At 42.1% G+C, this 24,642-nt stretch overlaps 1 protein-coding gene across 1 annotated transcript; it reads left to right on the forward strand.

The window, feature by feature from the left end:
• The first annotated feature begins 1,864 nt into the window (after positions 1 to 1,864).
• Positions 1,865 to 23,637, forward strand: arhgef19 (Rho guanine nucleotide exchange factor (GEF) 19). Its single transcript, XM_030118658.1, is given in 17 exon segments — positions 1,865 to 2,265; positions 13,714 to 14,413; positions 14,509 to 15,000; positions 15,641 to 15,773; positions 15,870 to 15,955; positions 16,052 to 16,308; positions 16,449 to 16,609; positions 16,701 to 16,853; positions 17,177 to 17,306; positions 17,526 to 17,535; positions 17,538 to 17,599; positions 17,696 to 17,785; positions 17,881 to 18,044; positions 22,247 to 22,405; positions 22,486 to 22,565; positions 22,655 to 22,759; positions 22,865 to 23,637. Coding segments are annotated over 16 exon segments (2,910 nt in total). The 5' UTR covers positions 1,865 to 2,265; positions 13,714 to 13,734; the 3' UTR covers positions 23,014 to 23,637.
• The last annotated feature ends 1,005 nt before the right edge of the window (positions 23,638 to 24,642 follow it).

A 24,642-nucleotide genomic window follows, 5' to 3' on the forward strand; every position in this document is an offset into this window, starting at 1 on the left:
CGCTGTTGGGGCGTCGCATTCAGCACGCCGTACCATGCACTGACGCTCTCAGGAAGCACAGATCCAGCTGAGGCACCGTAGGAAGACACCAGTGCAGTGCAGATGTTCCCTCAGCTGTCTACAGTCCTGTCTTCATTACCGGGGTGGAGATGTATGTGAACACGTCAGATCCTCAGAGATGTGAAACTCAACTTCAACTTGTGCGGGACTTACAAGAATGTAGAAAAACAACAGCAAACGCTACTGCCGGCTCTTCTCAGCCTTTACAGCTCGGATGGAGGTATTGACATAAAGGACAACCTTTATCTGTTTTTTTGTAGCCTGGAGTGCTGCCGGACGAAGGCCGGAGCAGAACAGCTTCTACTCCTGGTTAAGAGGGTGAATAACATCCATAAGAATAGACTGAGCTTTCCTTCTAACTTGTCTATTAAACATTTCATCAAGACCGACAACACACCCCAGATCCATTGTTATCATTCCAGCTGATGGGAAAGGAAATGATTGACTGGATTTTGGAACTGTAAAATGCCTTCGTCAGGATTCTATCCGACAGTAAAGTCACGTTTCATTTAAATTGTGAATTGCTTGTTGTAAAAAAGGTCAGCAACGGTTATATTGTCCAAGAAAACTTGCCAAGTTTCAGATATTACAGTACAAAGCTAGAGACAGAACCAATTCCACTGGTTTGTCATAAACCGCACTACGCTGAGAATCTTGGGTTAATGCAGATCTTGTTTGTTTCATTAAAACCCAACTAAAGAGAAGCTTCTTCAAAACATAATATAAAATCAAGACATACTTCAGTACCCGAAGACATTAACAAGCTTCTCTGTCAAAGTGTGAGGCAGAACCTAGGGTACCTTTCACGTAATCATTCCAGTTATCAGTCGGGCTGTGCTGCGGTGGTTCCTGCTCTTGCTTCAGAGTCAAACAGTGAATAATTTCAAGGCTTTACATGCTGAGTTTGTGTGTTGTTTTTCTGTATGTGCTGCTTCAAAGAGAATCTTAAATTTGCTTGGTAATATATTTCAGTCACCTAATTGGAAGAAATGCCAATTTTTCACTTCAGAATTCAATTCTCGTCTTGCCGTGCGACGCCGTCAACATTTTGTTGTTCTGTGAGAATGGTGACACAGAGGGAAAATCACAGTCAACGCCGAAGCCTTTACTGACCTATTTTCCTCAAAATAAATTGGGGACAATTAGACGTCCGGCACCGCTGAATTAGTAACCGCAGTCTGGGGGTAACCCAGATCTCCCCCGGTGCAACCACCCAGCATCGTTCTTTTCATGTGTGATTAGCGGATACGGTGGATTCAGCAGCAAACGGGGCGCTCTGGAGGAGATGAGAGAGTTCAAGCATGCCTTCGCAGCTTGTTTCTGTCACCATCTTGCAGTCTGACATTTGGTGAAAGCAGCATGCAGACATGCGTACGCTCACAGCCGGAGGCATTTCCAGAGACGCTGCAAATTCTCATTTCTAGAAATGGCAATGCACTCGAGCTGTGGAAAATTCTCAGATCTACAAAGACGGGCAGGTGGATGTGCATTGTTGCATGCCAGACTTTGTACTGAATTAATATTAATGCACTCAAACAGCATTAAACATATTGAATGGATGCCCCTGACTGCAATCATATCTGGCACACTCCACATTTTCCAGGGTTCACACTCCCTCAGAGGAGCAACATTTGTCTTTCCAGCTCTGTCTCTTTCCCTTTCTGTTTCAAAGCAGGTGCTGACTGAAGTTTAACACTAAATAACTATTAGAGTTAGAGGAAGGGCAAAAAAAAAAGAGGGAGGAGAATAGGAGAAAACAAGAGAGTACTTCCCCAACAGTAGCAGGGAGAGAGAGAGCGAGGGAGAGAGAGGGAGGGGAAAAGAAGCAAGAGGGAAGGGAGAGCAGAGCAGCTTAGAGAGGGGATCTGCATTGTAAGTAGCTCTGAGAGCTGCAAGTGGTGGCTCTTCTTTCCAACCTGTTTTTGTTTTTTTTTTTCCCCCCCTTTTTTTTCTGAGGAGAACAAGAAGAAAGAGAAGAAGAAACCAGCGGACGAGCTCTCTTTCTAAAAACTCTGAGCTGTGATTTAAAGCAGAGAGGGGAAAAAAAAAAAGCCCTGTGAGAGGAGAAAAGGAGAGAGAAGCCGGGAGGAACACAAGGCAGCAATGGATAGCGGAGTGGCTGGGTCTGACCCTGGGATGGCCTGGATTCACACACTGCTGCTGGCCACCGTCCAGCACACACACTAGGCTGCAAACGCCACAGAGGTACAGTGATAAACACACAGCAACAATAACTTTCCAGAAGCATTCTGAGCACTGGGGGCTGCATGCACACATTCCAGCTCCCTCACTACACCTGCTTATTGCTGGGTTTTTCTGGGAACCATGAAAGGCGAGCCGGGTTTTCCTGAAACTGCAGGTTGTGTTTCGTGAGGTGCACTTGAGGAAAAGTAGTGCTGTGCAGCTCATCAGGTGCATCGCAGTTATGTGACAGCACATATGCTCTGGAAACAAAGATCGATGTTGTGTCTGTGTGGGATTCAGGATGAGTGGATGGATTGCCAGGAATGTGTTGGTCATGATGGCTTGTTGTCTGTACCAACAACACCCACCATTTAAACAGGGCCTTCACACTTACACATGTGTGCTAAAGTATTAAAATGCTGAATTTGAGAGTTTCACCATTGTTGCACAAAAGCTGCACAAAACCACACACTCAACTCGACCAGATGCATGGACTCTACCAGTGAGACTATTAGCTCCTCTGCTCATTTATTCTCTTGCAATGAATGGTTCTGTGCATCGGTGAGGGCTGGAGCGGCTCCTGAAGCAGAGCGGAGAGGTGAGCCTCCAACGTGATGGTTACAGTGCAGCAATGAGTTGTTTCACAGCAGGGCAGGTAAGTGCATGTCTGGAATATGCTGGATGAGGGGTTGTTAAGAACTGTACTCGACTGAAACTTGGCGCCCCAGCTCACACACACACATTCAGCCTTCCTCCATTGGATATTCCAAGATTCAGGCACCTTCGTGTGGCTTCGGGCAACGAGAAAGCCAAAGGGGTTGTTGGGAACGTACCTGGCCTGGGTGTGCTTCTACACGTGTGATTGGACTTATTGGTTAATACCTTCACATTTTGATTTATTAACTCATTCAGAGCTGCTACTCGGCATATTGCTGACGTCTCTTCATCAACAGAAGGATTATTGTTCGTATTTTCATCAAAGCTGCATTGTTCTCCTCCGCATTATGACTTCCATCGGATTACCTTCATCATAATTCATTTCCAGATATCTTCTGAAGGCCATCCGTGAGGGTGAGCTGAGGTGATGGCTGGCCCCCTGTCTGCCGTCCTGATGACTAAGTGTTGTGTCATGTGCGCTGACGGCGGCAGCCTTGAGAGCGTAAAGAGTCTGCAGGTAGATGTTTTGGCTGGAGCTCGGTTAGACAGGTGTGGGTGTTTTCTGGATCGTCCCATTCAGGACGCGATGTGTGTGACTTCAACACACCATCTGCACGTCGGGTAAACACGTACCAGCACAAAAGTATAAAGCAGAACCTTGAACCGTTTTTACTGCGCTTTTATAGCAGCCTGGAGATCCCACGTGTGATGGCAGCAGGTGATAACAACTTTTTTTTTTTTTTTTTTTTCTGAAAAATAGTGACATGAGAGAAAAAGTCGACTGACTTGTTTCAGTTGGGATTGAATTCCTTGAGTGTAACAGCAGATTAAATTTCTCTCTGCATCTCTGCTCAGGTCGCGGTCTTTGCATTTATAAATCAGCTCCATACCGGAGCCCTCCCTCGATCCACTTCCTCCTTCCACCCCTCCTCCACTGTCTGGAGAGCACCTGCCCCATCACCTGCCACTCAGACAGTGGATGTCTGAGTGTGTGTGTGTCTGTCTGTGGGAGTGGGTGTGTGTGTGTTTTGGCGATCAGGAGGCATTTGTATGGGAAAGCGATCCAAAAAGCGACACCGCAGTTTTTCGTTGGTGTTTTGTCAATTTTTACCTATACACACACACTCTCACTGATTCAGCTTCTCCCCTGAACTCAACTCCTTTTGCTCGTCTAAAGAAATTAGGCATAATTGACTGAAAGCAACCTGTCATTTAAAGGTGAATGACACCCGTATCCTGAGGAGACTCAGCCACTGTTTTCTTCACTTTTGACTTGTGGCCTGGATAGCAGGAGCTTTAATAGCCCATAATATCAGCCTTGGCTCCAGCACGTGTAGCCGAGTTTCTTTGTTTGGCTTAGTGGTCAATTTCAGAGGAATGAGGGAGCCGAGTCATGCAGGGAATGTGGAAATGTGTGTCGGAGGGTCTCATCTGGGGGTGAGGCGCCTCTAAAGTTGCACATGAACGTGTCTTCAAGCCCGGACTGTAAAAGAGACCACCTACCTCGACTAAAGCTTTTGAGTGCAGTTAATAATAATATTGTAATGCGGTGGATTTGATTTGTTAGTCTAAAAGTTTATTTTCTGAGACAGCCGGGCAGGTTTAGACCCTCGGAAGCATACATTTTTCACTTTTCGTGCAGTGGTGCTCGTCGTCTGTCAGAGAATATTTGGTCCCAGCATGAAGGTTAAAGCAGGCAGAACGGAGAAATTTGAGCCCCGGGACATAATGTGCCGAGCCCTGACTGCACACCTGTCAGGTACTGTAGCCCTCAGGTTAACTCACATTGTGACTTGGCTAATATTTTGCAGTGTGTGTATGTGTGTGTGTTTGAGTGTGTTTGCACCTTGACTTGGGAGATAAAACTTGTTTCGGAGGAAAAAAGTCATAAACCAGGTGTTCAGGTGTTACTCTCACGATCATCAGCAGCGACTCTCTCTGTTCTTACTTGCTTCCTTTAAGGAATTCAGCTCAAAGTTTAAGCTCTTGTTTCGAAGCAGAGTCCCTGCTTCACCACCGGCTGGTCAACTGATGATCTGGTGTGTTCCACTTTTACCAGATCACGTTTCAAAACAAAGTATGGCTTGTCCATACTCGTCCAGATAATAAAAGCCAGGAGTGGGGTGGAGTGAGGATGGGGGAGCTGCTGGGGGGGGGGGGGGGGGGGGGGGGGGGGGGTGGGGGGGGGGGGGGTTGGAGCAGAGAAAACAGTCAGGAAGGGAGCACAAGCAAACACGAGAGCAGATGAATGCTGGAGATGCATCAGCAATTTGGTGTAAAGTAGGTCAGCCTCATGGGAGCTCAGTGGCAAAGGATCAGGTTGGAATCAAAGTGCTCTGATTGACAGTTTGAGTACAACAAACTCTGTCTCCTCCTTTTCAACAAATTTCAGCTGCTGGGAAGCCTTTTATACTGAAGGGTACTGAAACATTTAAAGGATGTGTTGGTGGGATCGTAGATTATGAGTGTCAACAAAGCCATTACAAGACCAAAGTCTAGAATGCATCGGCACGTTTTGCTATACTCACCGAGTTCTGTGGCTCGAACCGATTGAGATCTGCTGAAATCCATCCCTCCTTCTTCTATGCTGCTTTATCCATGTCAGGGTTGAGGGGGACACCCACTTTTGCACACACAATTTGGAGTCACCAATGAAAAAAACCCATGCATGACGACACAAGAACTGCACACAGAGACCAGGGTGAAACCACTTCTTCTCAATTGTGCAGCAGGATTAAACCACGCTTAGCTCTGTACTGAAATCACAAATCGGGAATGTGTAGATTGTAAAGGCATGGAGATAAACTTGGGTGTATTTATTGGAGACTGTTCTCATTTGTGGAGGAACACACACCTGATGCTTGAGTTTTTAAAGTAGCAGGACACACATGTGACAGGTGAGATCTGGTGAGGAAACTATTATTGATACACTCCAATTTTTCCTGCAAGAAGCGTGAGTGTCAAAGTGCAGATTAACTCGATATATCCAACTTCAGATGGATGGAAGACTGAAGGGAAGGATCTGTCATTAAAAAAAGACACAGAACGTTTCCATATGAGCTTTTCATCAGGACTTTTTAAGGATTTTTAAAACAGTAATTCTTTATTAAATACCTTTTTGGACCTGACAAAAACAGAATAAAGACTAAAAACCAAAAAATATTCATTTCTATCCAAAGTGCCATTATTTATTGCAACCGGGTTTCTGTGGCAGTTCATTTAAAAAGAAGAGGAAAGAAGGATTAAAGAAAACTGTTTCCAGAGCATGAAGTCTATACATGCGGACCCTATTTAAGCAGATGAATTCCTGATCTCTAGGTTTTATCTGTTTATATGTTCAAGTGACATGCCAAAACATTTTAAACCTGCCCTCTTTCCTTAATCCCATTCTGCTCACTGATCACCGTTGTCTGTCAGAACGTACCGATTATGAGATTTTGTGGATTTACTACTCGTTAGATCCTTGGCCCTCCATCGGTCTTGATCGCTTTTGCGACTTACAACGAAGCACCGTAATTAGATCCAGTTATTTCCATAAGTTCTCTCAAAAGCTCCTTTGTGCCTTTTCGACTATCCGGGCTGTGTGTCTCCAGCGCATCGGCCCTTCTGATTGTACAGTGACGCGGTGGAGGAGCAGCGTTTGTGGAGGGGTGGGGTGGAAGGTCAAAGGTCCGCAAGTCTTGGTGTGTACACGTGAGATGGCGGCCATTTTTTTTCAGGCCTTTAAATAAGGCCCAGCGGGTGAGACCGGGCCAGGGGAAGCCTTCAGTCTGACAGTTCCTCTCATTCACACACTCACACACATGCTTGTGTGCCCTCAGCAGCTCGTAGCTCTGTGCGATCGTAAGCCGTGTTGTCAGCGAGCGCCTCCATGGCGTCCCAGAAGGTCGTGGGTAAGTTGCCCGAGGCTTTTGGAGGAGGATTAGAAAGACCAACACTGTGTGTAAACATTTGGGTAACCCCCACCCACCCCCCTCTCTCGCTGTAGCCTCTGGGGTGCTCACCTGTCTCACAGGGTGGAGGCAGGCGGAACGAATACCAAGAAACTACCTGACCTGAATTCACTCAGCCGTTCTCACACGGCGGAGGCGTCTGATCATGTGGAAAAAAAAAAAGGAAAGAAGCACATTATCACATCATCTCGACACCTGGTATGAGGGCTTTGTTTTGATTGATTGAAACCGATGAAAATACTAGGAAAACACTGCCCGGTGTTGCATGCAGGTGTTTTCAGAAAGTTAAAATCTTGTTATGTTGGGGGATTCCTCATCAAATACTCATATTTGAAGCCAAGTTCACAAAGTGTGATCAGTATCTTGGCCCCGAACTGAAGCTGTTACAGAAACCAGTCGCACAGAGAGCCTGCCGGAGCCGTTTTTCCCAGAAGTGACACTGACACTGACGTCGTGTCTTGTCTCGGCAGACAATGCCGGCCTCTTTAGTCCACCGCCGGCCAATTAGTGGTCCGATGTGACCGAGTTAAACTGCCATCTCGCACACACACATGAGCTGCTCGCACCACACTGTGAGGACACTCCGGTCTGTCTGACCAAACACACAGACTGGGGCTGAACTCATGGAGACGCCGAGTGTGTGTGACTGTGCTCCTTCTTCCCAGCAGGTGGTTTGATGCTGTGGTAGGATTTTTAGATTTTCTTAATGTTCAATAACATCTTGTTGTTGACCTCTTCAAAATCGACCAACTTCAAAACAAAGTGCACAACAACAAGTAGCCTGATAACACTGTAATTAAGGTTATGATCGCGTGCCAGCTTTATCAGTCACCTTTTTTTTTATATTCATTGTGGCCAGCTTAATCATTTTGTTGCATGTCCCTCAAGCTAACAGTAATATAATATAATCACTGAATGTCTGACTTGTGCTCTCCATTAAGATTTTTATCTTGGCCAATGCTTTCAGAATTTATTAGGTTTTTAGCTCTAACTAAGGCTTTTTTTTTAGTAACTTGCTTTAAAATATGATACTGTGATACAAAAACTTTTGTGAATAAATTACAAAACTATTTGAATATTGTTCCGAAAAACTAATTCATAGTTTTTTTTTGTTTCTTTGTTTGTTTGTTTGTTTTTTGTGTTAATGTTCTTTTTTTTCTCACAAAAATCCAACAAGTTAGCATGTTACATGACATTTTTATGTATCTTTAAATTTCTGGGGAAAAAAAAGTGTTCTGGGTAATTTCTCCATGTATGGCTGACTAGCATAGTATTTTTTAAAAGCTTTTAAGTTTGTCTGTCCATAACATATAGAATTGACAGATGAACACAATTAACAGAGCATTGGTTCGATCAGTTAATATAGACTAAATGCTCTGTCAACTATTTGATTGGACTAATTCCTTAAAATACCGTCTTTGTTCCCTTTGTAGCCTTTTAATCATTTGGAGCGAGACAAATTTTCCTCCATTAGTACCAAGGAGCAAATTGTTACTGAACTTTCACCTTATTGCTGCTAATTTTACAAGACTATGTTCATTTTTTTCAAGTTAATACTCTGATATGGAGTAAATATCCTTTAAACCCACAGTTCAGTAAGATAATTATCCTCAAAGAGAAACGAAAGAAAGAAAAAGGAAAGTCAAATGAATTGTTTGAGTGAAAAGCAAACAGATCAAGGATGGTGGTTGTAAAATGAGTGTCCAGCCTTCACTTATGAATGAAACAGTTGAGAGAAAGTGAACTGGACTGATTGAGCTGCAGCGAGACGCCTCCTGCCTGGATAATCGAGAATGACAAAACACATGAACGCTTCTCTGTGTTGCTTATGTTGAGAATTATTTGTTAGTAAGTTTATGTGAAAGATCAAAAATTGTTCATTGTACATGTTGACTCGAAGATTTTATTTCTTCAGCACTTCAGAATGAGAATATTTTTATTTGTCAGTCGTGTTGAACTGTGTAATATCAAACTGGTTTTAGCTTAGACAACATTTAGACTAAAGATGAAAAAAAGACAGTTAGGAATATTCTAATTGTTCAATGAAAAGTGTTGGAAGATAATTAACAATCTGCCATTTAAAAAAAAAATAGAAGTGAATAAATGATCAAATAAGTAACTTAAAGTGCAATTAATATGCTCGGTTATTTTTCTTCCCTGAATAAGAGCTGCCTTCTGATCCCATTCTTTATGTAGAAGTTGTACAACCTTTGATTAAAGTTAAGAAAATAATAATAATGATATCGTTAGTCAACTAAAAGTTAAACAAAAATTGCAGGTTCTAAAATGTGAAAAGCAAAAAAACAACTAAAAATGTATCCTTTTTTTTTATCTAATTTCACATTTTGCCAACCTAAATTCCTCTTCTGTATACATAAGCATTATATATCTAATGCTAATAATTTGACCTCACTTTTGCATGGACCACTATGAATTATACTTCTGTTAAATATTTCGTGACGAATTTCTGCATTTGAAACAGAAACAGAAAGTCCCTGCATTGAACTTATTATAAATGTAGAGAAATTACATATAGTTTTTGTTCAGAAAACCACCATCTCTGCCTGATAAATATACTTGAGTACAGTAATGAAGAACCAGTAGCTTGTTACCTTACCACCACCTCTGCTGAAATGTCCCTCCTAATGAAGCTTACACTGAAGTTTGAACCCGGAAACATCTGCAAAGAATCATTAATCTGATCAACATACTCAAGAAAATTCAATAAAAGTACCAAATTAATCCAAGAACAGAACAGCTTTATTGTTCTCAGTTTTATTTTAACTCAAGACACAACTCACGGACAAAAAAGAGATTCTTTAAATGAGGCGTCAAATATTTCCTGTTTGTCCAGAAGCACACACATTTGGTGTCGGTCTATCGAACTTGTCAACTCCGCGCGCACATAAAGGCAACTGGTGCTCATTTAAAGGAGTGTTACTGTCACACTCTCAAACAATATAAAGGGAAACCGATTTGAAACGTAGGTCTTTATGAACCGCGAGCAGCCTCAGCAATGAACCTGTCTGTTCTAACAACTTCACGTCCCCCCTGGCAAACAATCAGACAAACTTTAATTATGAGATTACACAACACTTGGCTGTGTCAAAAAGCTAAATCAGCAATGGATTTATGCACATATTTATGTGATACAGTCCATTAAAGGATTATTCTGAGGCCTTCAGAATGGAAAAAAAAAAAAAAATCTCCATTTAAAGATGCTCCTGGTTCGGCTGTCTGCATTAAAGGCATGCCACGGTGCCATTCATTACCCTCTGTACGCAGACATGCCGTCTTAGAGCAGCCTAGTGAAATTACAGGGGGGGAGACTGGCAACAAAGTCCATAACAGTCACAAATAACACCCTGCTATGACAAGGGAAATTACACGTCTCTGGAATTGAAATCTTAATAGCGTGATATAATGCTATCTGTGTGAGGAATGCGCAGGACGGGGAATCGGACACTTTCATGTTGTGATAAATGTGGTAGTCGGGGCTTATTGTGAGTTTTTTCGGGATCGTTGAGATTTCTGTGTCAAATGAGAAGATAACAAAGCAAACAGGGCGTTGATTTATGATGACTTAACTGTGGAGTGAGGATTATGTGAATATTCATTCGTGGGGAAGGTAACATGATCGCGGAACTGAGAGGCAGGAATACACAAGAATGCAAAGACATACCGCCAGGGGATTTAAGGCAGGTCCAAATCCACTTTTGATCATTTAGGATAATCTGGGAGCAAAGTGGAGCACAAGGTTCAAAGGGTTATACCCAGTCTCTTAATTAATCATCGCTGTGTTTTGGGTGCAGCGTGAAATAAAGCAGAGCTTCATGTCTCAGTGGATTCCAGAGTGGAGTTTTAATGGTGGATCTGTATGGTAAGCAGTGTGTGTAACACCCCGTGCCACCCTGGGACTACTACAAAATACAGTCTCACTTTACCTGCTGCGATGTGTTGGGTAGCGGGAGGTGGAGTTTCCCAGCACGCTCTCATCAAAACGACTAATTATCAGAGTTTACATGTGTTATGGGCATCGCCGACATTGTTGTTAATGTCTGTTTGTGTACCGTTCAAGACTCTGCAAGTTGCAGCCCCTGAAGCGTGACTGTTAATGTAGATAGTGACTTTCTCAGTGTGTGTTCGTTGCCTGGGTGTGTGTGTGGTAATAAAGGGCATGACTTCTAGGGTTGTGTTGTGCGTGAGGCACAGGATTGTCTATTAAACAGACTGAGTCATTGCTCTAACCACAACACACCCCACTATCCTGCTTCTTATGTAATAAGTGTTAATACTGTGCATCTGTGCGCATGTTGTCATCATAAATCCTACACTTCTGCTATATTTTGAACACCGGGACATTTTTACATCATTTAAAAGTGTTTGCTGGCTGCTGATTTTCAGGTGTACATGCCTCCACCTCCTCCAGTTTGTGTTAATTTATTATTTACTGTCCTAATTTCATCGGATCAAAGTGCACAGTTGTTGGAGGGAATGCACTCATGCTCTCTAAATAAAAAAGTGTTGTGCACAGACAGTCAAGTAGGGCAAAGCACGAGTTTTTCCTGGTTAATTGCACCGTTGTTGTCTCCCTCCAGATAGCCACCAATTGGGCTAGACACCTGTATTTTTAAGAGCACCCATACAGATAAGTGCTTGGGAGGTTTTTGCCCAGGAAGCCGGCAAATTTGTTGTTTTGAAAGTAGCAACGACATTCGTGTTGCATTTAGCACACTCCTAATTGAGTTTCTTTTTTTTTTTTAGGAAATTCAATCTTATTTCCCCTAACCTCAGGCTAGAGGTGAGTTAAGATTAGATAATACTGTACATACAGCAGGATTACAGTGTAACCAGCCAGTAATCACATGCAGACACCATTAAGCTTGTGTCATTATTCAGCATAGGTCTGGATGTGTTTATATGGCTCAGTGGCCGCACTATATGAGTGGATCAGTATAAGCAGTTCCCACACCCTCTCAGGTGTCCTGCGCTCGGGGCAGCCGGGCCCGGGAACACACATAAAGGCTTCCTTTGTCTGCTTCGGGGAACAGGTAACCATTTGTGAATGCACTATCGTGTATGTGTGTGTGTGCGCGCGTGCATTCAAACGTGTGTGTAAGTGAGCAACAGAGAGAGAGAGAGAGAGAGAGAGATACGATTGACCGGCCGGCCTACCTGCGCAGCACCAGCAGGTGTGTCTTTTCAGCAGTCTCATGTTCGCAGCACACTGCACATGTGTGCCCCGTAAAGCAGGAAAACTATGATTCCCCACACAAACAAACAGCATTCTGGACAAAGGTGGACATTCAGGAGAAGCATTCATTTGGACTTTTTGTCCTCTGAAAGGTTGCAATCTGGGTGTAAATTACAGCTGTGCGGTCTAATGCGTTACCATTAACTGCAATGCAAAGTATATGTATCTCATGGAGATTTGCAGCATATCGATATGATCATTTTACTCTAAATTAAAAATGAAAATCCATGGCTTGTTGGAGGGTATAATTAGTGGCTGCAAAGGAGCTTGCAGTGTTTGTGTTGAGATAAAAAGTTAACAATTAACATCCAACCTTCTCTGTTGCCCTAAATTACACACTGTACAGTAATTATGTATTGAGAGTGAGTAGGGGTTTGCAGTGAAAAAATAGCAAACCGAAGCATACCAAAAACACACCAGATCACCAACAAAAAATCACTTTTAAGTACAGTGCTGGCAGATAATGAGTATTATTCTGCAGTGCAGACTAGCGTTGCAATTCCCTGGAGTTTTCTCTTGATTAATCATAATATAATGTGATAAACAGTAGAGAAAAAAACAGATTTTATATAACTGCAGCCAGTGCTAAAAGCATGTTTTTGTTTCTGTAATATAATCACAATCAAAATAGTGATTAACTCTTGACAAACTTAATAATTGTGAAAAATGATTTGATTTGGTTTTTGATTCTGCTCCAAAGGAAACCACAGAACAGCGATGTGTGTGTTGCGCTGCAGTCCGCCCTGCTCCCTTTACCAGGTGTTTAAGCCAGAAGTGGAGGATTACCTGCTCAGGAAGCGCAGGTCGGCTCTGCTCTCATGTTGTTTTAGCACCCTGTCACAAGAGCAAACTTTACGGCTTCACTGCTCAGTTTTGCCAGACGCACACTGTAAATACTCAGTCCCAGGCTGTGCCTGCTGGCGGATCCGCCGAGACTGAAAACCAGACTGACAGACGAGAGTAGATCCCAGGTGAAAGGTGAGAGTGTTGTGGACGGGCTTCCTTCCTCTTCTCTGTCTGTCCCTCTGTTGTGGGATTCTGTCTGAACCTAGTGTGTGTGTGTGTGTGTGTGTGTGTGTGTGTGTGTGTGTGTGTGTGTGTTAACTACAGGGGATGAATGCTGTGTGTAGAGAGGTCTTTAATTACAGCAGGAAGACTCAGCTCAGGAGGCACACTTACCGAGACCCGTCTGTATGTATATATACGTGTGTGTGTGTGTGTGTGAAGCCCGTGAGCGACTGTCGAACATCCTGCATGCATCGATAGTTTGGGGGGCCGTCTCTCCACCTCCTGGAGCATCTCTCTGATGCATGTGTCTGTGGTTTCAGACTTCATAAGCCAAGAAAGAGAAGAGAGCCACTTCAGAAGGTCATTCCTCCAGCAAATGATCATACACAGACTGTCTGAGCGCTCCATTAAACTTACATAACACTAACTGCTCTTCATTATAAGTGATTAACTGCAACACTTGATCGGGTCCGAGGAATCTCTCGTGATTCCAAGCCAAGCTCCAGAGTGCCCAGGCAGCCATATTGAATGGCAAAATAAGAGCAAGCGTCCTGAACCTGACTGTGTTGTTTTTTGTTTTCCTGTCTCCTCCTGCAGCTCCCATGTGCCCCCTCAGCCATGCTCCCTGGGTATGGATTCTCGCCTTTTCCTGATTTCCAGCCGCACCTTCACGCTTTTCGCTGCCGAGGAGAAAGTCCCAGCATGTGGATCCAGGGCTCCGGAGAGTCTCCGGGCCTGAGCGAGGTCCAGGAGGACCGGGCCCTCCTCCACCCGTGCCACCACAAGCACGTTGCCGTGTGCCAGCAGGAAACTTTAGCTTTCATTGAGCTACAACCGCCAGTGACGCCCAAACTAAACGGTTTTGGCTCTGCGAGGCCGGCCGGTGTCCCGGACGCACAATGCACCACACACTCCCTGCCTCTGAACGGCATCAGATGCAGGCTAAATGAACTGAACGACCTGCAGAACGGCTGCAGCAGGACAGAGGGCGAACATGAAGCACATCTGAACTCCCGTGCACGCAGTGCTGGTGACTGCGAGCTCGAGTTGCAGGATGGGATCAGGACTTCCTTGCAGGAGACGGAGGAGAAGCCGCGGACGGTCACGACCGTGTGCCGCCCTCTCCACGCAGCTCTCAGCCTCCCTCTGTCTCTGCCTCTGTCCTCGCTGTACACGAACAGAGACTCCTGGGAGTCTCAGTTACCTCCCTCTCCTGAATGTCCCGGGTTCCAGGGCCCAGACTCCTGCCAGCCCCAGAGGAGAACGTCTCAAGGTTCTCTGAAAGAGAAGTCCATCCGTAAGTGAACGGGGTTTTTTTTTTTTTTTTTAGGCAAAGTTGGAAGCCTTTTTAAAGCATTTTCTCATTTGATTTGTTGTTGTTTTTATTCTCAGGAAGAAAAATGCAGGTTTACTCCCCAGACAGCCCGAGTGATGAATCGCTCAGCAGCCCCATCCTGGATGCAGACTACATCTTCCCTGGACCTTTTGCGTCCTTCTTGGAGGAGGACCTCAGTGGACTATCCTCCTTAGAAGCCATTTCAAGTAGTTCATCCACAGACGATGCGACCCCTCTCCCAAATCTCAGCCAGGAGGACATTTTTGACTTACCTACAGAGCCTCTGCAAATAATAGAAGACTCAATACCAGGAGCGGAGGAGGAAGGTGGGAGCATGGACTCCTGCCTCGCCTCTGGAGGGGTCTTCTTGCCTCGCGCTCGTCAGGGCGACCAGGAGCGACGGCGCTTCTCGGCCTCGGAGCTGATATCCAGACTGCAGTTGTCTCAGAGGAAGAGCTCCTTCACGCTGAAGCTGGGGAAGTCGCTGTCGGCTCGCGTCGCCTCCAGAGACAGACAGAGCTCCGGCAGCTTCAGCCCCAGCCCCGACTGTGAGTACAGAGGAGGAAAAATGTTTCTTGAAAACATTTCTACCTTTAATTTATCTCCCAACTGTGGGACTCAATCAGGTATATTGCATTTTCATTCATGTCTATTTGAACAGTTTTTGTTGTATTTATTGAGGCCAGTTTCTTCATTTTCAAGCTTTTCCGCAGTTGCTATGAAGCAATTTTTCATATGTTAGGAGACTGCACAGATATCTGTATAGCCAACAACCGTCATCCAGTCGGATGCTGGAGCATCTCCCTGCCACTGTTCAACATCTCATTACCTAAATCTTACGGTGTTTTTAATGTTAGGACTTTATCAGTTTATATGTAGAACAAGGTTGGAAACGAGTGCTAAAAGTTAATTCTATTACTGAAATATTGTGCAAAAACAAATTAACTGACAACACAGAACAACACAGCAGTTGGCTCTGGAAGTGAAGAACCAGGATCTAATAAATTACCTTTTTTTTAAGCTGTAAGTAATTAAAATATCAAATGATGTCCCAAAATATAAAAAGAAACCAAGGAGGATTTGCAGAAGTGTTAGAAGGCTTTCAAACTGAGAGCATCAGATCACAAACCCGTAAACTCACTCATAAGACTCTTACCTGGACCTCTCCATCTGCTGTTCACTCCTCAGGTAAGTCCAACCCGAGGCACCGCAGCTCAGGAGGCTGTGGAGACGGCGGCCCTCAGAGTCCAGTAGCAGCAGCTCCTCCACCGTCCAGCAGCGACAATGGGATGCCTCTGCATCGGTGGAGCACTAAGCTGGGGTGAATAGTCGCTGATGGCAGAAAAATCTCAAAGAACCGGGAGGATTTCAGTCATATATTGATGTCATTTCACTTTGTTTTTCCCCTCTCTCTCAGGATGCGAAAGAAATCCCTGGAGGAGGAGCTGTCTGCACCTCCATCTGTTCCCACATCAAACCGACTGTCCCGGTTTTTGCCCAGTTGTGAGTTTGAATTAGATTTTTGTTCAGGAGTCTTACTAACTTCTACCTCCAGAAATGTTCCTTTTTTTTTTGATTGTCAGTATTTCTGTGTTGCAGCCATTCTGTACCAGGAATACAGCGACGTCGCCATCAACAGAGAGATCCAGAGGCAGCAAGGGAAGGAGCCGGGCACCGAGGAGGAGGGGCTCCGGGACGAGGGCTCCGACGGGACGCCGTCTCCGTCCAATCTCTCTCCGTCCAGCTCCTTTCGCTCCTCACGGGGCTCGGCTTTCGCGCTGTGGCAGGACATACCCGACGTCCGGACCAGCGGCCAGCTGGACAACTTCAGCAACGAGGAGAGGAAACTGCAGGAAGTGAGTAAGATCCTGACCTGCCTTTTGATTTTTGAGTTTTTAGACCCAGTTAGAACTGTATATTATACACCTTCGTTTCATCACCGCGCAATAAATGTTTTGTTCATAAAGTCAAAGTGCTTCTGTCTCTCGGAACGCAGGCGAAGTTTGAGCTGGTGACGTCCGAGGCGTCGTACATCCGCAGCCTGACGATCGCGGTGGACCACTTCATGCTGTCTCAGGAGCTGGCGGAGTGTCTGGGCGCTCAGCACAAGCAGTGGCTCTTCTCCAAGCTGCCTGAAGTGAAAGACGTCAGCGAGCGGTAACGCTCCTCACTGGCCTCCCTGGGCTCGCTGTTTTCACACCTCGGCCGTCGTCTCCCTCAACAGCCGCGTTTTGTCTTCACCCGGCAGGTTTCTTCAGGATCTGGAGCGCCGGCTGGAGGAAGACATTCTCCGATTTGATGTGTGCGACATCGTCCTGGATCACTGCCCGGCTCTGCGAAGGGTTTATTTACCTTATGTGACCAACCAGGCGTACCAGGAGCAGACGTACCAGCGTCTGCTGTGAGTAATCGTTTTCACTGCATTGACAATATCCCACCTGGAGCCATTCTGCGAGTATGTGCATTTAAAGTAACTTTCTCTGCACATTCATGACTACATTACATCAAATTTCTCGTGCTCAGTGTCCATAATTGCTTGTGAGGCTCCTGAGGTGTTATTTTACACCTGCATGACTTAACATGCAGCTGGTTCACCTCAAGTTAGCTGAACATTTTTTGTGGGGGTGAAAAAAAAAAAAAAAAAAAAGCCTGCTGGAATTTTCATTTGCTTTCACTGAAAGTCATTAAAATGTTTCCCTAAACGTCCTGGCTCCGTCCTCTCAGGCACGAAAACCCTCGCTTCCCCGGGATCCTGGCCCGATTGGAGGAGGACCCCATCTGCCAAAGACTTCCTCTGACCTCTTTTCTAATCCTCCCGTTCCAGAGGATCACTCGGCTTAAAATGCTGGTGGAGGTAAACCATCAAACATTCAGTGCAGAAGACATGTTCGCACTCGAAACACCATTATTCTCCTTTATACTCCATTATGCTGAAGTTTAAACAGAGTAAAATTAGGATTTCCTGAGCAGTTTGCGACAGTTTGCTTCTTCTTTTTTTTTTTTTTGCAAACACTATTTAACAAAAGTGTTGTTTACTCTTCTGCATGTTTTCAAAACTGTCTTTATTTTACAGAATATCCTAAAAGAACAGCGCCAGGCTCCCGAGATGAGGACACTGCCACAAAAGCTTTCAATGAGCTGAAAAAGGTGGTTATTATCACGCCTAATAGCCAGTTGGATGAGTCCCAGTACTGCCACCGGTGAGACACAACAGTAATAATCTGACTGGTTTGTGTCCTTTAGATCATCAAAGAATGTAACTCCAGTGTGCAGTCGATGAAGAGGATGGAGGAGCTCATCCACCTCAACAAGAAAATCCACTTTGAGGGCAAGGTGAAGAGAGTTTTCTTCAGATTTTTACCAATTTCTGTCTAAGTTTCACTGTTTTTGTGCAGCATTGTTACACACTGTGCTTCCTTTGGTTGCAGATCTTTCCTCTGATCTCTCAGTCCCGCTGGCTGGTCAAACACGGCGAGCTCCTGGAGGTCGACACCCAGATGATGAGTATTTCAGGGTCAAAGCTCAAGCTGCCCACCAAGCCTGTGTACCTCCACTTATTCAATGACTGTCTGCTGCTGTCCAAGAGGAAAGAGTGAGTGTTATTGATCCGAGTGTAAAACTTGCATCATGGAAATTCTCTGAAATGGTTCCAGGCATCTATCAAAGTCCACTTGACCTGATTAATTTACTGTGAGAGCAATTCATGACATGCAATATTAAATATTTACTTGTATCTAAATTCATTATGTAGGTTTCTTGGATTACTGTAGGGAGCCAAGTGAATCCTCCTAATGCCAATACAGAACAAAATATGTTGCAGTTGTCTATATTTGTGTGATTCAGGGATTCATAAACAGCCAAAACATAGATAAAATACTGTATGAGTTTGACATATAATTAATATTCACTTGATTATTGGGTCAAATCTATGCAGTAAATCCTGATTTTGGTCAACTAGCATTTACATACATTTTGCTGACCTATTGTTACTTCATTTTAATGAAAGTTCTGGCATTACTGTTGTTTGTCCTCTTGGCTGTGTTAAACTGATGCCTCTGATACCAGTCTGCAGAGATGTTTACTGCACGTCAAAAATTCACAAACTCAGCAAGTGTGGTCATCTAATAATCAGTTATATTTGTCTGGTTCCATTGTTTGATATATTGCAAGCAAGAACTACATAAATTCAACTTTGATTTGTTCAAATTAAGTTAAAAATTGGAAAACGTGACAATTATCCCTTTTTTAAAGTCAAAATTATGATCATTTTTTTTCAGCATTAAATGGTCTATGGTCTTAGACCATCGTGAGACAGATTAGTTTGACCCTACTGATGATGTGTTGTTGCAATAGTAATGCAATAGTAAAAGTGGTAAGTAGCCTTATCACTTTTTTTAAAGTGAAAATTAGGATTTTTTTTTTTGTTTTCACCATTAAATTGTCTTACTATAGCCTTACCACTTTTTAAAGTCAGAATTCAGATTTTTTTTTTTGTTTTCACACCAAGAAATGGTCTTAGACTTTTTCAAAGTAAAAATTATGAAAAACATTTTTTCTTGTTTTTTTACACCAAGAAATGGTCTTACTCTACAGCCTCGCCACTTGTTTGAAAAACACAAAGAATTTTTTGTTAAAAATTTTGATTTCAAAGTGAAAATTATGAAAACAAAATTTTTTTTCACCATTAATTGGCCTTACCACTTTTTTAAAGTGAAAATTTTGAAAAGCTTTTTTTTTTTTTTTTGTTATTTTCAGCATTTAAAGGTCTAACCACTTTTTTAAAGTCACATTATGAAAAAAATTTTTTTTGGTTTTCTACACCAAGAAATGGTCTTACTATAGCCTTACCACTTTTTTAAAGTGAAAATTCTAAAAAAAAATTCCACCATTAAATGGTCTCACTACTTTTTTAAAGTCAATATTTTGAAAAAACATTTTTTTTTTGTTTGCATTAAATGGTTTTACTATAGCCTTACAACCATTTTAAGGCTAAACAAAAGTTTTTTTTCAAACTTTCAGTAATTGATGGTCTTATAACGGTTTCTGGCATCTAACAGCGTATAATGGCGTATAACGGCGTATAACAGTATCTGGTGTTGGTTGGTGGTTGTAGCTCTGTTGATTGAGCAGTTGTCTCTGACAGGAGAGATTGTAGGTTCAACTCCCTTCTTATTTTCACTCACTAACGGCCCTACCATAGTCAAAAAGTTTTTTTTTTTCACCATTAAATGGTATTACCAAAGCCTTACCACTTTTTTGAAGTACAAATTATGATTTTTTTTAATTTATTTATTTATTTTTTTTTTTGGTATTTTACATCAAGAAATGGTCTTACTATAGCTTTACCACTTTTTTAAAGTCAAAATTTTGAAAAAATAATTTTTTGGGGGGTTTTTACACCATTAAATGGTTTTACTATAACCTTACCACTTTACTATAGCTTTACCACTTATTCAAAGTCAAAATTCAGATATAAAAATTCTTTGTTTCTTCACCCATAAATAGCCTTACTACTTACCACTTTTTTGAAGTGAAAATTATGATTTTTTTTCACCATTAAATGGCCTTGCTACTTTTTTAAAGTCAAGATTTTGAAAAAATTGTTTTTTTTTTTTTTTTGGTTTTTTTTTTTACACCAAGAAATGGTCTTAATGGCCTTACCACTTTTTTAAAGTGAAAATTATGATTTTTTTTTTTTAGGTTTTTACACCAACAAATGGTCTTACTATAGCCTTACCCATTTTTTAAAAGTGAAAATTCTGAAAATTTTTGGGGGGTTTTTAAAATCAAGAAATGGCCTTCCCAGTTGTTTTAAGTCAAAATTCAGAAATATTTTTTTCACCATTAAATGGCCTTACCACTTTTTTAAAGTGAAAATTATGAAAAAAATTGTTTGTTTTTTTCACCATTAAATCATCTTGCCTTACCACTTTTTAAAGTCAAAATTCGGATTTTTTTTTTTAAACCAAGAAATAGTCTTACTATAGCCTTACCACTTTTTTAAAGTGAAAATTATATATAAAAAAAAATAAATAAATAAATTCTTTGGTTGTTTGAATCGAAAATTATGAAAAAAAAAAAAGTGGATTTTTTTTTCACCATTAACTGGCCTTACCACTTTTTCAAAGTTAAAATTATCAAAAAGACTTTTTTGCTCTTACACCATTAAATTGTCTTACTACAGCCTCACCACTTTTTTTTAAAATCAAAATTATGAAAAAAAAAATCACCATTAAATGGTCTTCCCAAAGCTTTACCACTTTATTGAAGTAAAAATTCTGAAAAAATTTTTTGGGGATTTTTTACACCAAGAGATGGTCTTACTATAGCTTTACCACTTGTTCAAGGTCAAAATTCAGAAATAAAAAATCTTTGTTTTTTCACTCATAAATAGTCTTACTATAACCTTATCACTTTTTTAAAGTGAAAATTATAAAAAAAAAAAAATTGTTTTTTTTTTCACCATTAAATCATCTTGCCTTTTTTTTCACCATTAAATTGTCTTACTATAGCCTTACCACTTTTTTAAAGGAGGGGTATTATGTGCTTTTTACCCCTTTAGTATCAATCTACAGCACACTCAAGCAACAGCTTTGCCCAAAGTTGGATGGTGAAAGCTGCATGTATCAAAAAAAAAACTTAAATCAAATTTGCCTCTGCATCAGGCTGCTTCAAACGACTGGAAATGAGTCCCTGTCTCTTTAAGAATCTCCTCTGCTTAGTCACTTTGCGGTGTATTTGGCGGGGGAGCGCGAGCTGTGCAGGAGGAGCTGTGCAGACTACGTCAGATCTGGGGCGGAGCTGTGCAGAACCGAGCGTTTCAGCTCTCAACATGGCTGCCAGGGGGAGATTCAGGGATTGTTCAAATATGCGTGAATGGTTCAGGAAACAACTCCATGTGTCTTTTTACCAGGGAAATGACACTATAACATTATACCCTCTCAAAAAAGTGGATTTTGCATAATACCCCTCCTTTAAAGTCAAAATTCGGAAAAAAAAAAAATTCTCACCCATAAAAAGTCTTACTACACTTATTACACTTTAAGTGAAAATTCTAAAAAACATTTTTTTTACACCAAGAAAGGGTCTTACTATAGCCTTACCACTTGTTAAAGTCATTCGCAAAAAAAAAAAAAAATCTTTTTTTCACCCATAAATAGTCGTACTATAACCTTACCACTTTTTTAAAGTGAAATTTATGATTTTTTTTTCACCATTAAATAGGTTTACTATTGCAACAACACATCATCAGTAGGGTAAAACTAACCTGTCTCACGACAGTCTAATCCCAGCTCACGTTCCCTTTTAGTTCCCTATTAGTTATTTTAAAACTGCAAAACTTATAGAATAATGACAAATATGAAAACCAAATGTGATTTTAAAGTGAACTAGAGATTTTATAGAAATCGTGTCATTCCACTGCTGTGCATTAGGTGGCAGTGTTCAGTCATTTATTCTTGATTTGTTGCTTCAGCGCTCTAGTCTGGAGCTGAGGTTAATCCTTTGTTGCTTTAACTACAATCAACACCAACCTGTTGCTTCTTGAAGCAACTCTTTACACCATCTAGTGGTGTAAACTCGTATTGCAAAACTACACTGGCTGGATCTCTAAGAGACAACATCAGAACGATTTCATTGTCTCATTCTGCTGATTTGAGGCGATACCGACTTACATTGAACCAAACCATAACGTATTGCACAACATTGTAGGGAAAAAGGAGATATTTAAACATGTATTTACTGTTGCTTCCTTTTGATTTGAAGGGTGACGTAGTTGTATTTTTTTATTCACAGTACATGGAAGTTCATGGTGTTTGTACATGCCAAAATAGGAGAGTTGAAAGTGAAGGATCTCAGCCAGAAGCTTCAGGGTATCTCGGGCTTCATCTTCCACCTGCAGCTGTGTGAAGGCCAACAGCTCAAACACCAGATCCTGCTGAAATCCAACACCGAGTGAGTAAAATCAGGTCATCAGCATGTGTTTTCACTTCATGCTTCCGGTGTAACCTGTTGTCCTCGTCGTTTCTGCCAAGGAGTGGGAAGCAGAGATGGATCACTGCCATGTTTCCGTCCAATCCACTGGAAGACATCGAGCAAGCCAGTGAAAACGAGGGTCAGTGGAGACTCGGCGCTGCACCTTGAACGAGTGTTACCCTCCTCACCCTCTCATCCATCTTTTCTCTCCATGTCTTTTGCTCTCAGATATATCCCAGGTTCAGTGCATCAAGAGCTACCAGGCCCAGGAGCACGACGAGTTAACTCTGGAGAAAGCCGACATTCTTCACGCTAAGACCATTACCAGCGACGGTAAGAATCTGTGGAAGCTCCGCTTTCAGATAAAGTGCATTCCAGCTTCAGCTTAAAGTGCCTGGTGTCCGTTAAACCTGGAGCGTGCTGGATGTGTTTCTCCAGGCTGGGTGGAAGGCATCCGGCTGTCCGACGGGGAGCGGGGCTGGTTCCCCAAAACCTACGTGGAGGAAATCACAAGCCGCAGCGCGCGCCTCCGCAACCTCCGAGAAAATATCCGCATCAAATGTGTCACGCAGAAGCTGAAAGGATAGGAACTGATCAATTATCCTCCAACAAAGCCTGCATTTGTGTTTTTTAAGCTTCTGGATCATTATTAAGCTTGTAGACGGATGTGGGGACTTTGTATAGCGTGCAGGTGCTTAAACAGGCCAGCATTTGTTTTCTTTTGTTGTTTTTTTTTTTTTTTGCATGGTTACCAAACTGTGTAAAAGCTCGTCTCCTTCTCAGTGTCCAGTTCAAAAAGACTTTTATACAATAAGAGTCTGTTAAGAAAAGTTCACTCGAGGATATTTTAACAGTTTGATAACACTGGACTCCTCTTAACTGTGTAGGATGAATCACTTCATGCATGCTTTCTTCGGATGAATCTCTGAACTTTCTTAACCATGTTGGTGGTTACTGTGGAGAATACACATGCACTGTCATCCCCCACAGGTTGTGAATGTAAGCATCTGACCATCATCGTTTAAATATAGAGGAGAACATTAGAGCCAGATCAGCTTTCAATCCCTCACACCATTTTTCATTTAGCATTTCCCATGAAATAACAAACCTTCTGCTAAGATCTGGGAGAGGAAAAAAAAAAAAAAAAAGAAACAAAGCAGTAAGTTTGTCTTTCAAACAAAACATTGCACCAATTAGGTGTAGCATATTTTGAGCAGACAGAGACGCAGAGAAACAGGAGTTTGTTTGAACCTAAATTATAGAGGACTTTTAAAAAGTGTCTGTAAGTGACCCTAAATGCTGCTTTGGTGAGAATGAAAAGCTAAAATGTCGAGTTAAGTGGTTGTTTTTTGGAGAATATCCACGTTGACATGAAGTAAATCATTCTAAAATTATTTAGAAAGTAGTAAGTAGAATAAAGATTCCCAAGCAAGGCTGTAGCGACCACTCACAGCCTCACATTGGCTTTTCTGAAGGAAACAAAACCAACAGCACAGCAGGCCAGTAATGTAGTAAAAGACTGACTGTGTCATCCAGTAACCCTGTTTTTGGCAACAACAGAAAAACTATTTATTTCAAAGAACCTTAATGTATTATTTGGTGAGGTAATTATGTTTGTTTTGTTCAAATTGCTACTGTTTATTTTAATAAGTAATTATTGGCAAAATGTTTTTATGATAATGATTATTTCCTATTACACGTTTGGCAAGTTCTTATATTGTTGGCTTTATCACATTAAATTGGCTAAAACCATTACATTATTATATTATACATTATTGCATCACTGGTTGTTCCAGATGGTGACGTATCTGAATAATAACAATAGCCACATTCAGCTGCATTACCTGGCATTACTTTCCTGCAGCGTTTGTTCTCCTGGTGCCAACTAGTTGTGTTGAATCACCAAATTACAGCTCAACAGGCAACGAGTTCCAAGACTCAGCAGCTGAGGTGAATTGGTGAAATACCTACTTGAATTGTTTTTTTTTTTTTTTTTTTTCCCATAAATCAGGTATTTTTGAAAGTGCATGTTTTGGTATGGCTCGGGTATTACACGTTAAGCTGCCATTTAACCAAATCAGCATGTGCTGCTGGAATAATAGCAGGCGGTCATAGTTCACGCCTTTGGCACTCATTTTAGTTCAAAATGTGTTATTAAAATCTATAAACTTCCAGTGACTCGCAGCGGTTGCTGGTGAGGATGATTTTCAACATGT

Source organism: Salarias fasciatus, chromosome 20 (genome assembly GCF_902148845.1).
Source record: "Salarias fasciatus chromosome 20, fSalaFa1.1, whole genome shotgun sequence".
Lineage (NCBI taxonomy): Eukaryota > Metazoa > Chordata > Actinopteri > Blenniiformes > Blenniidae > Salarias > Salarias fasciatus.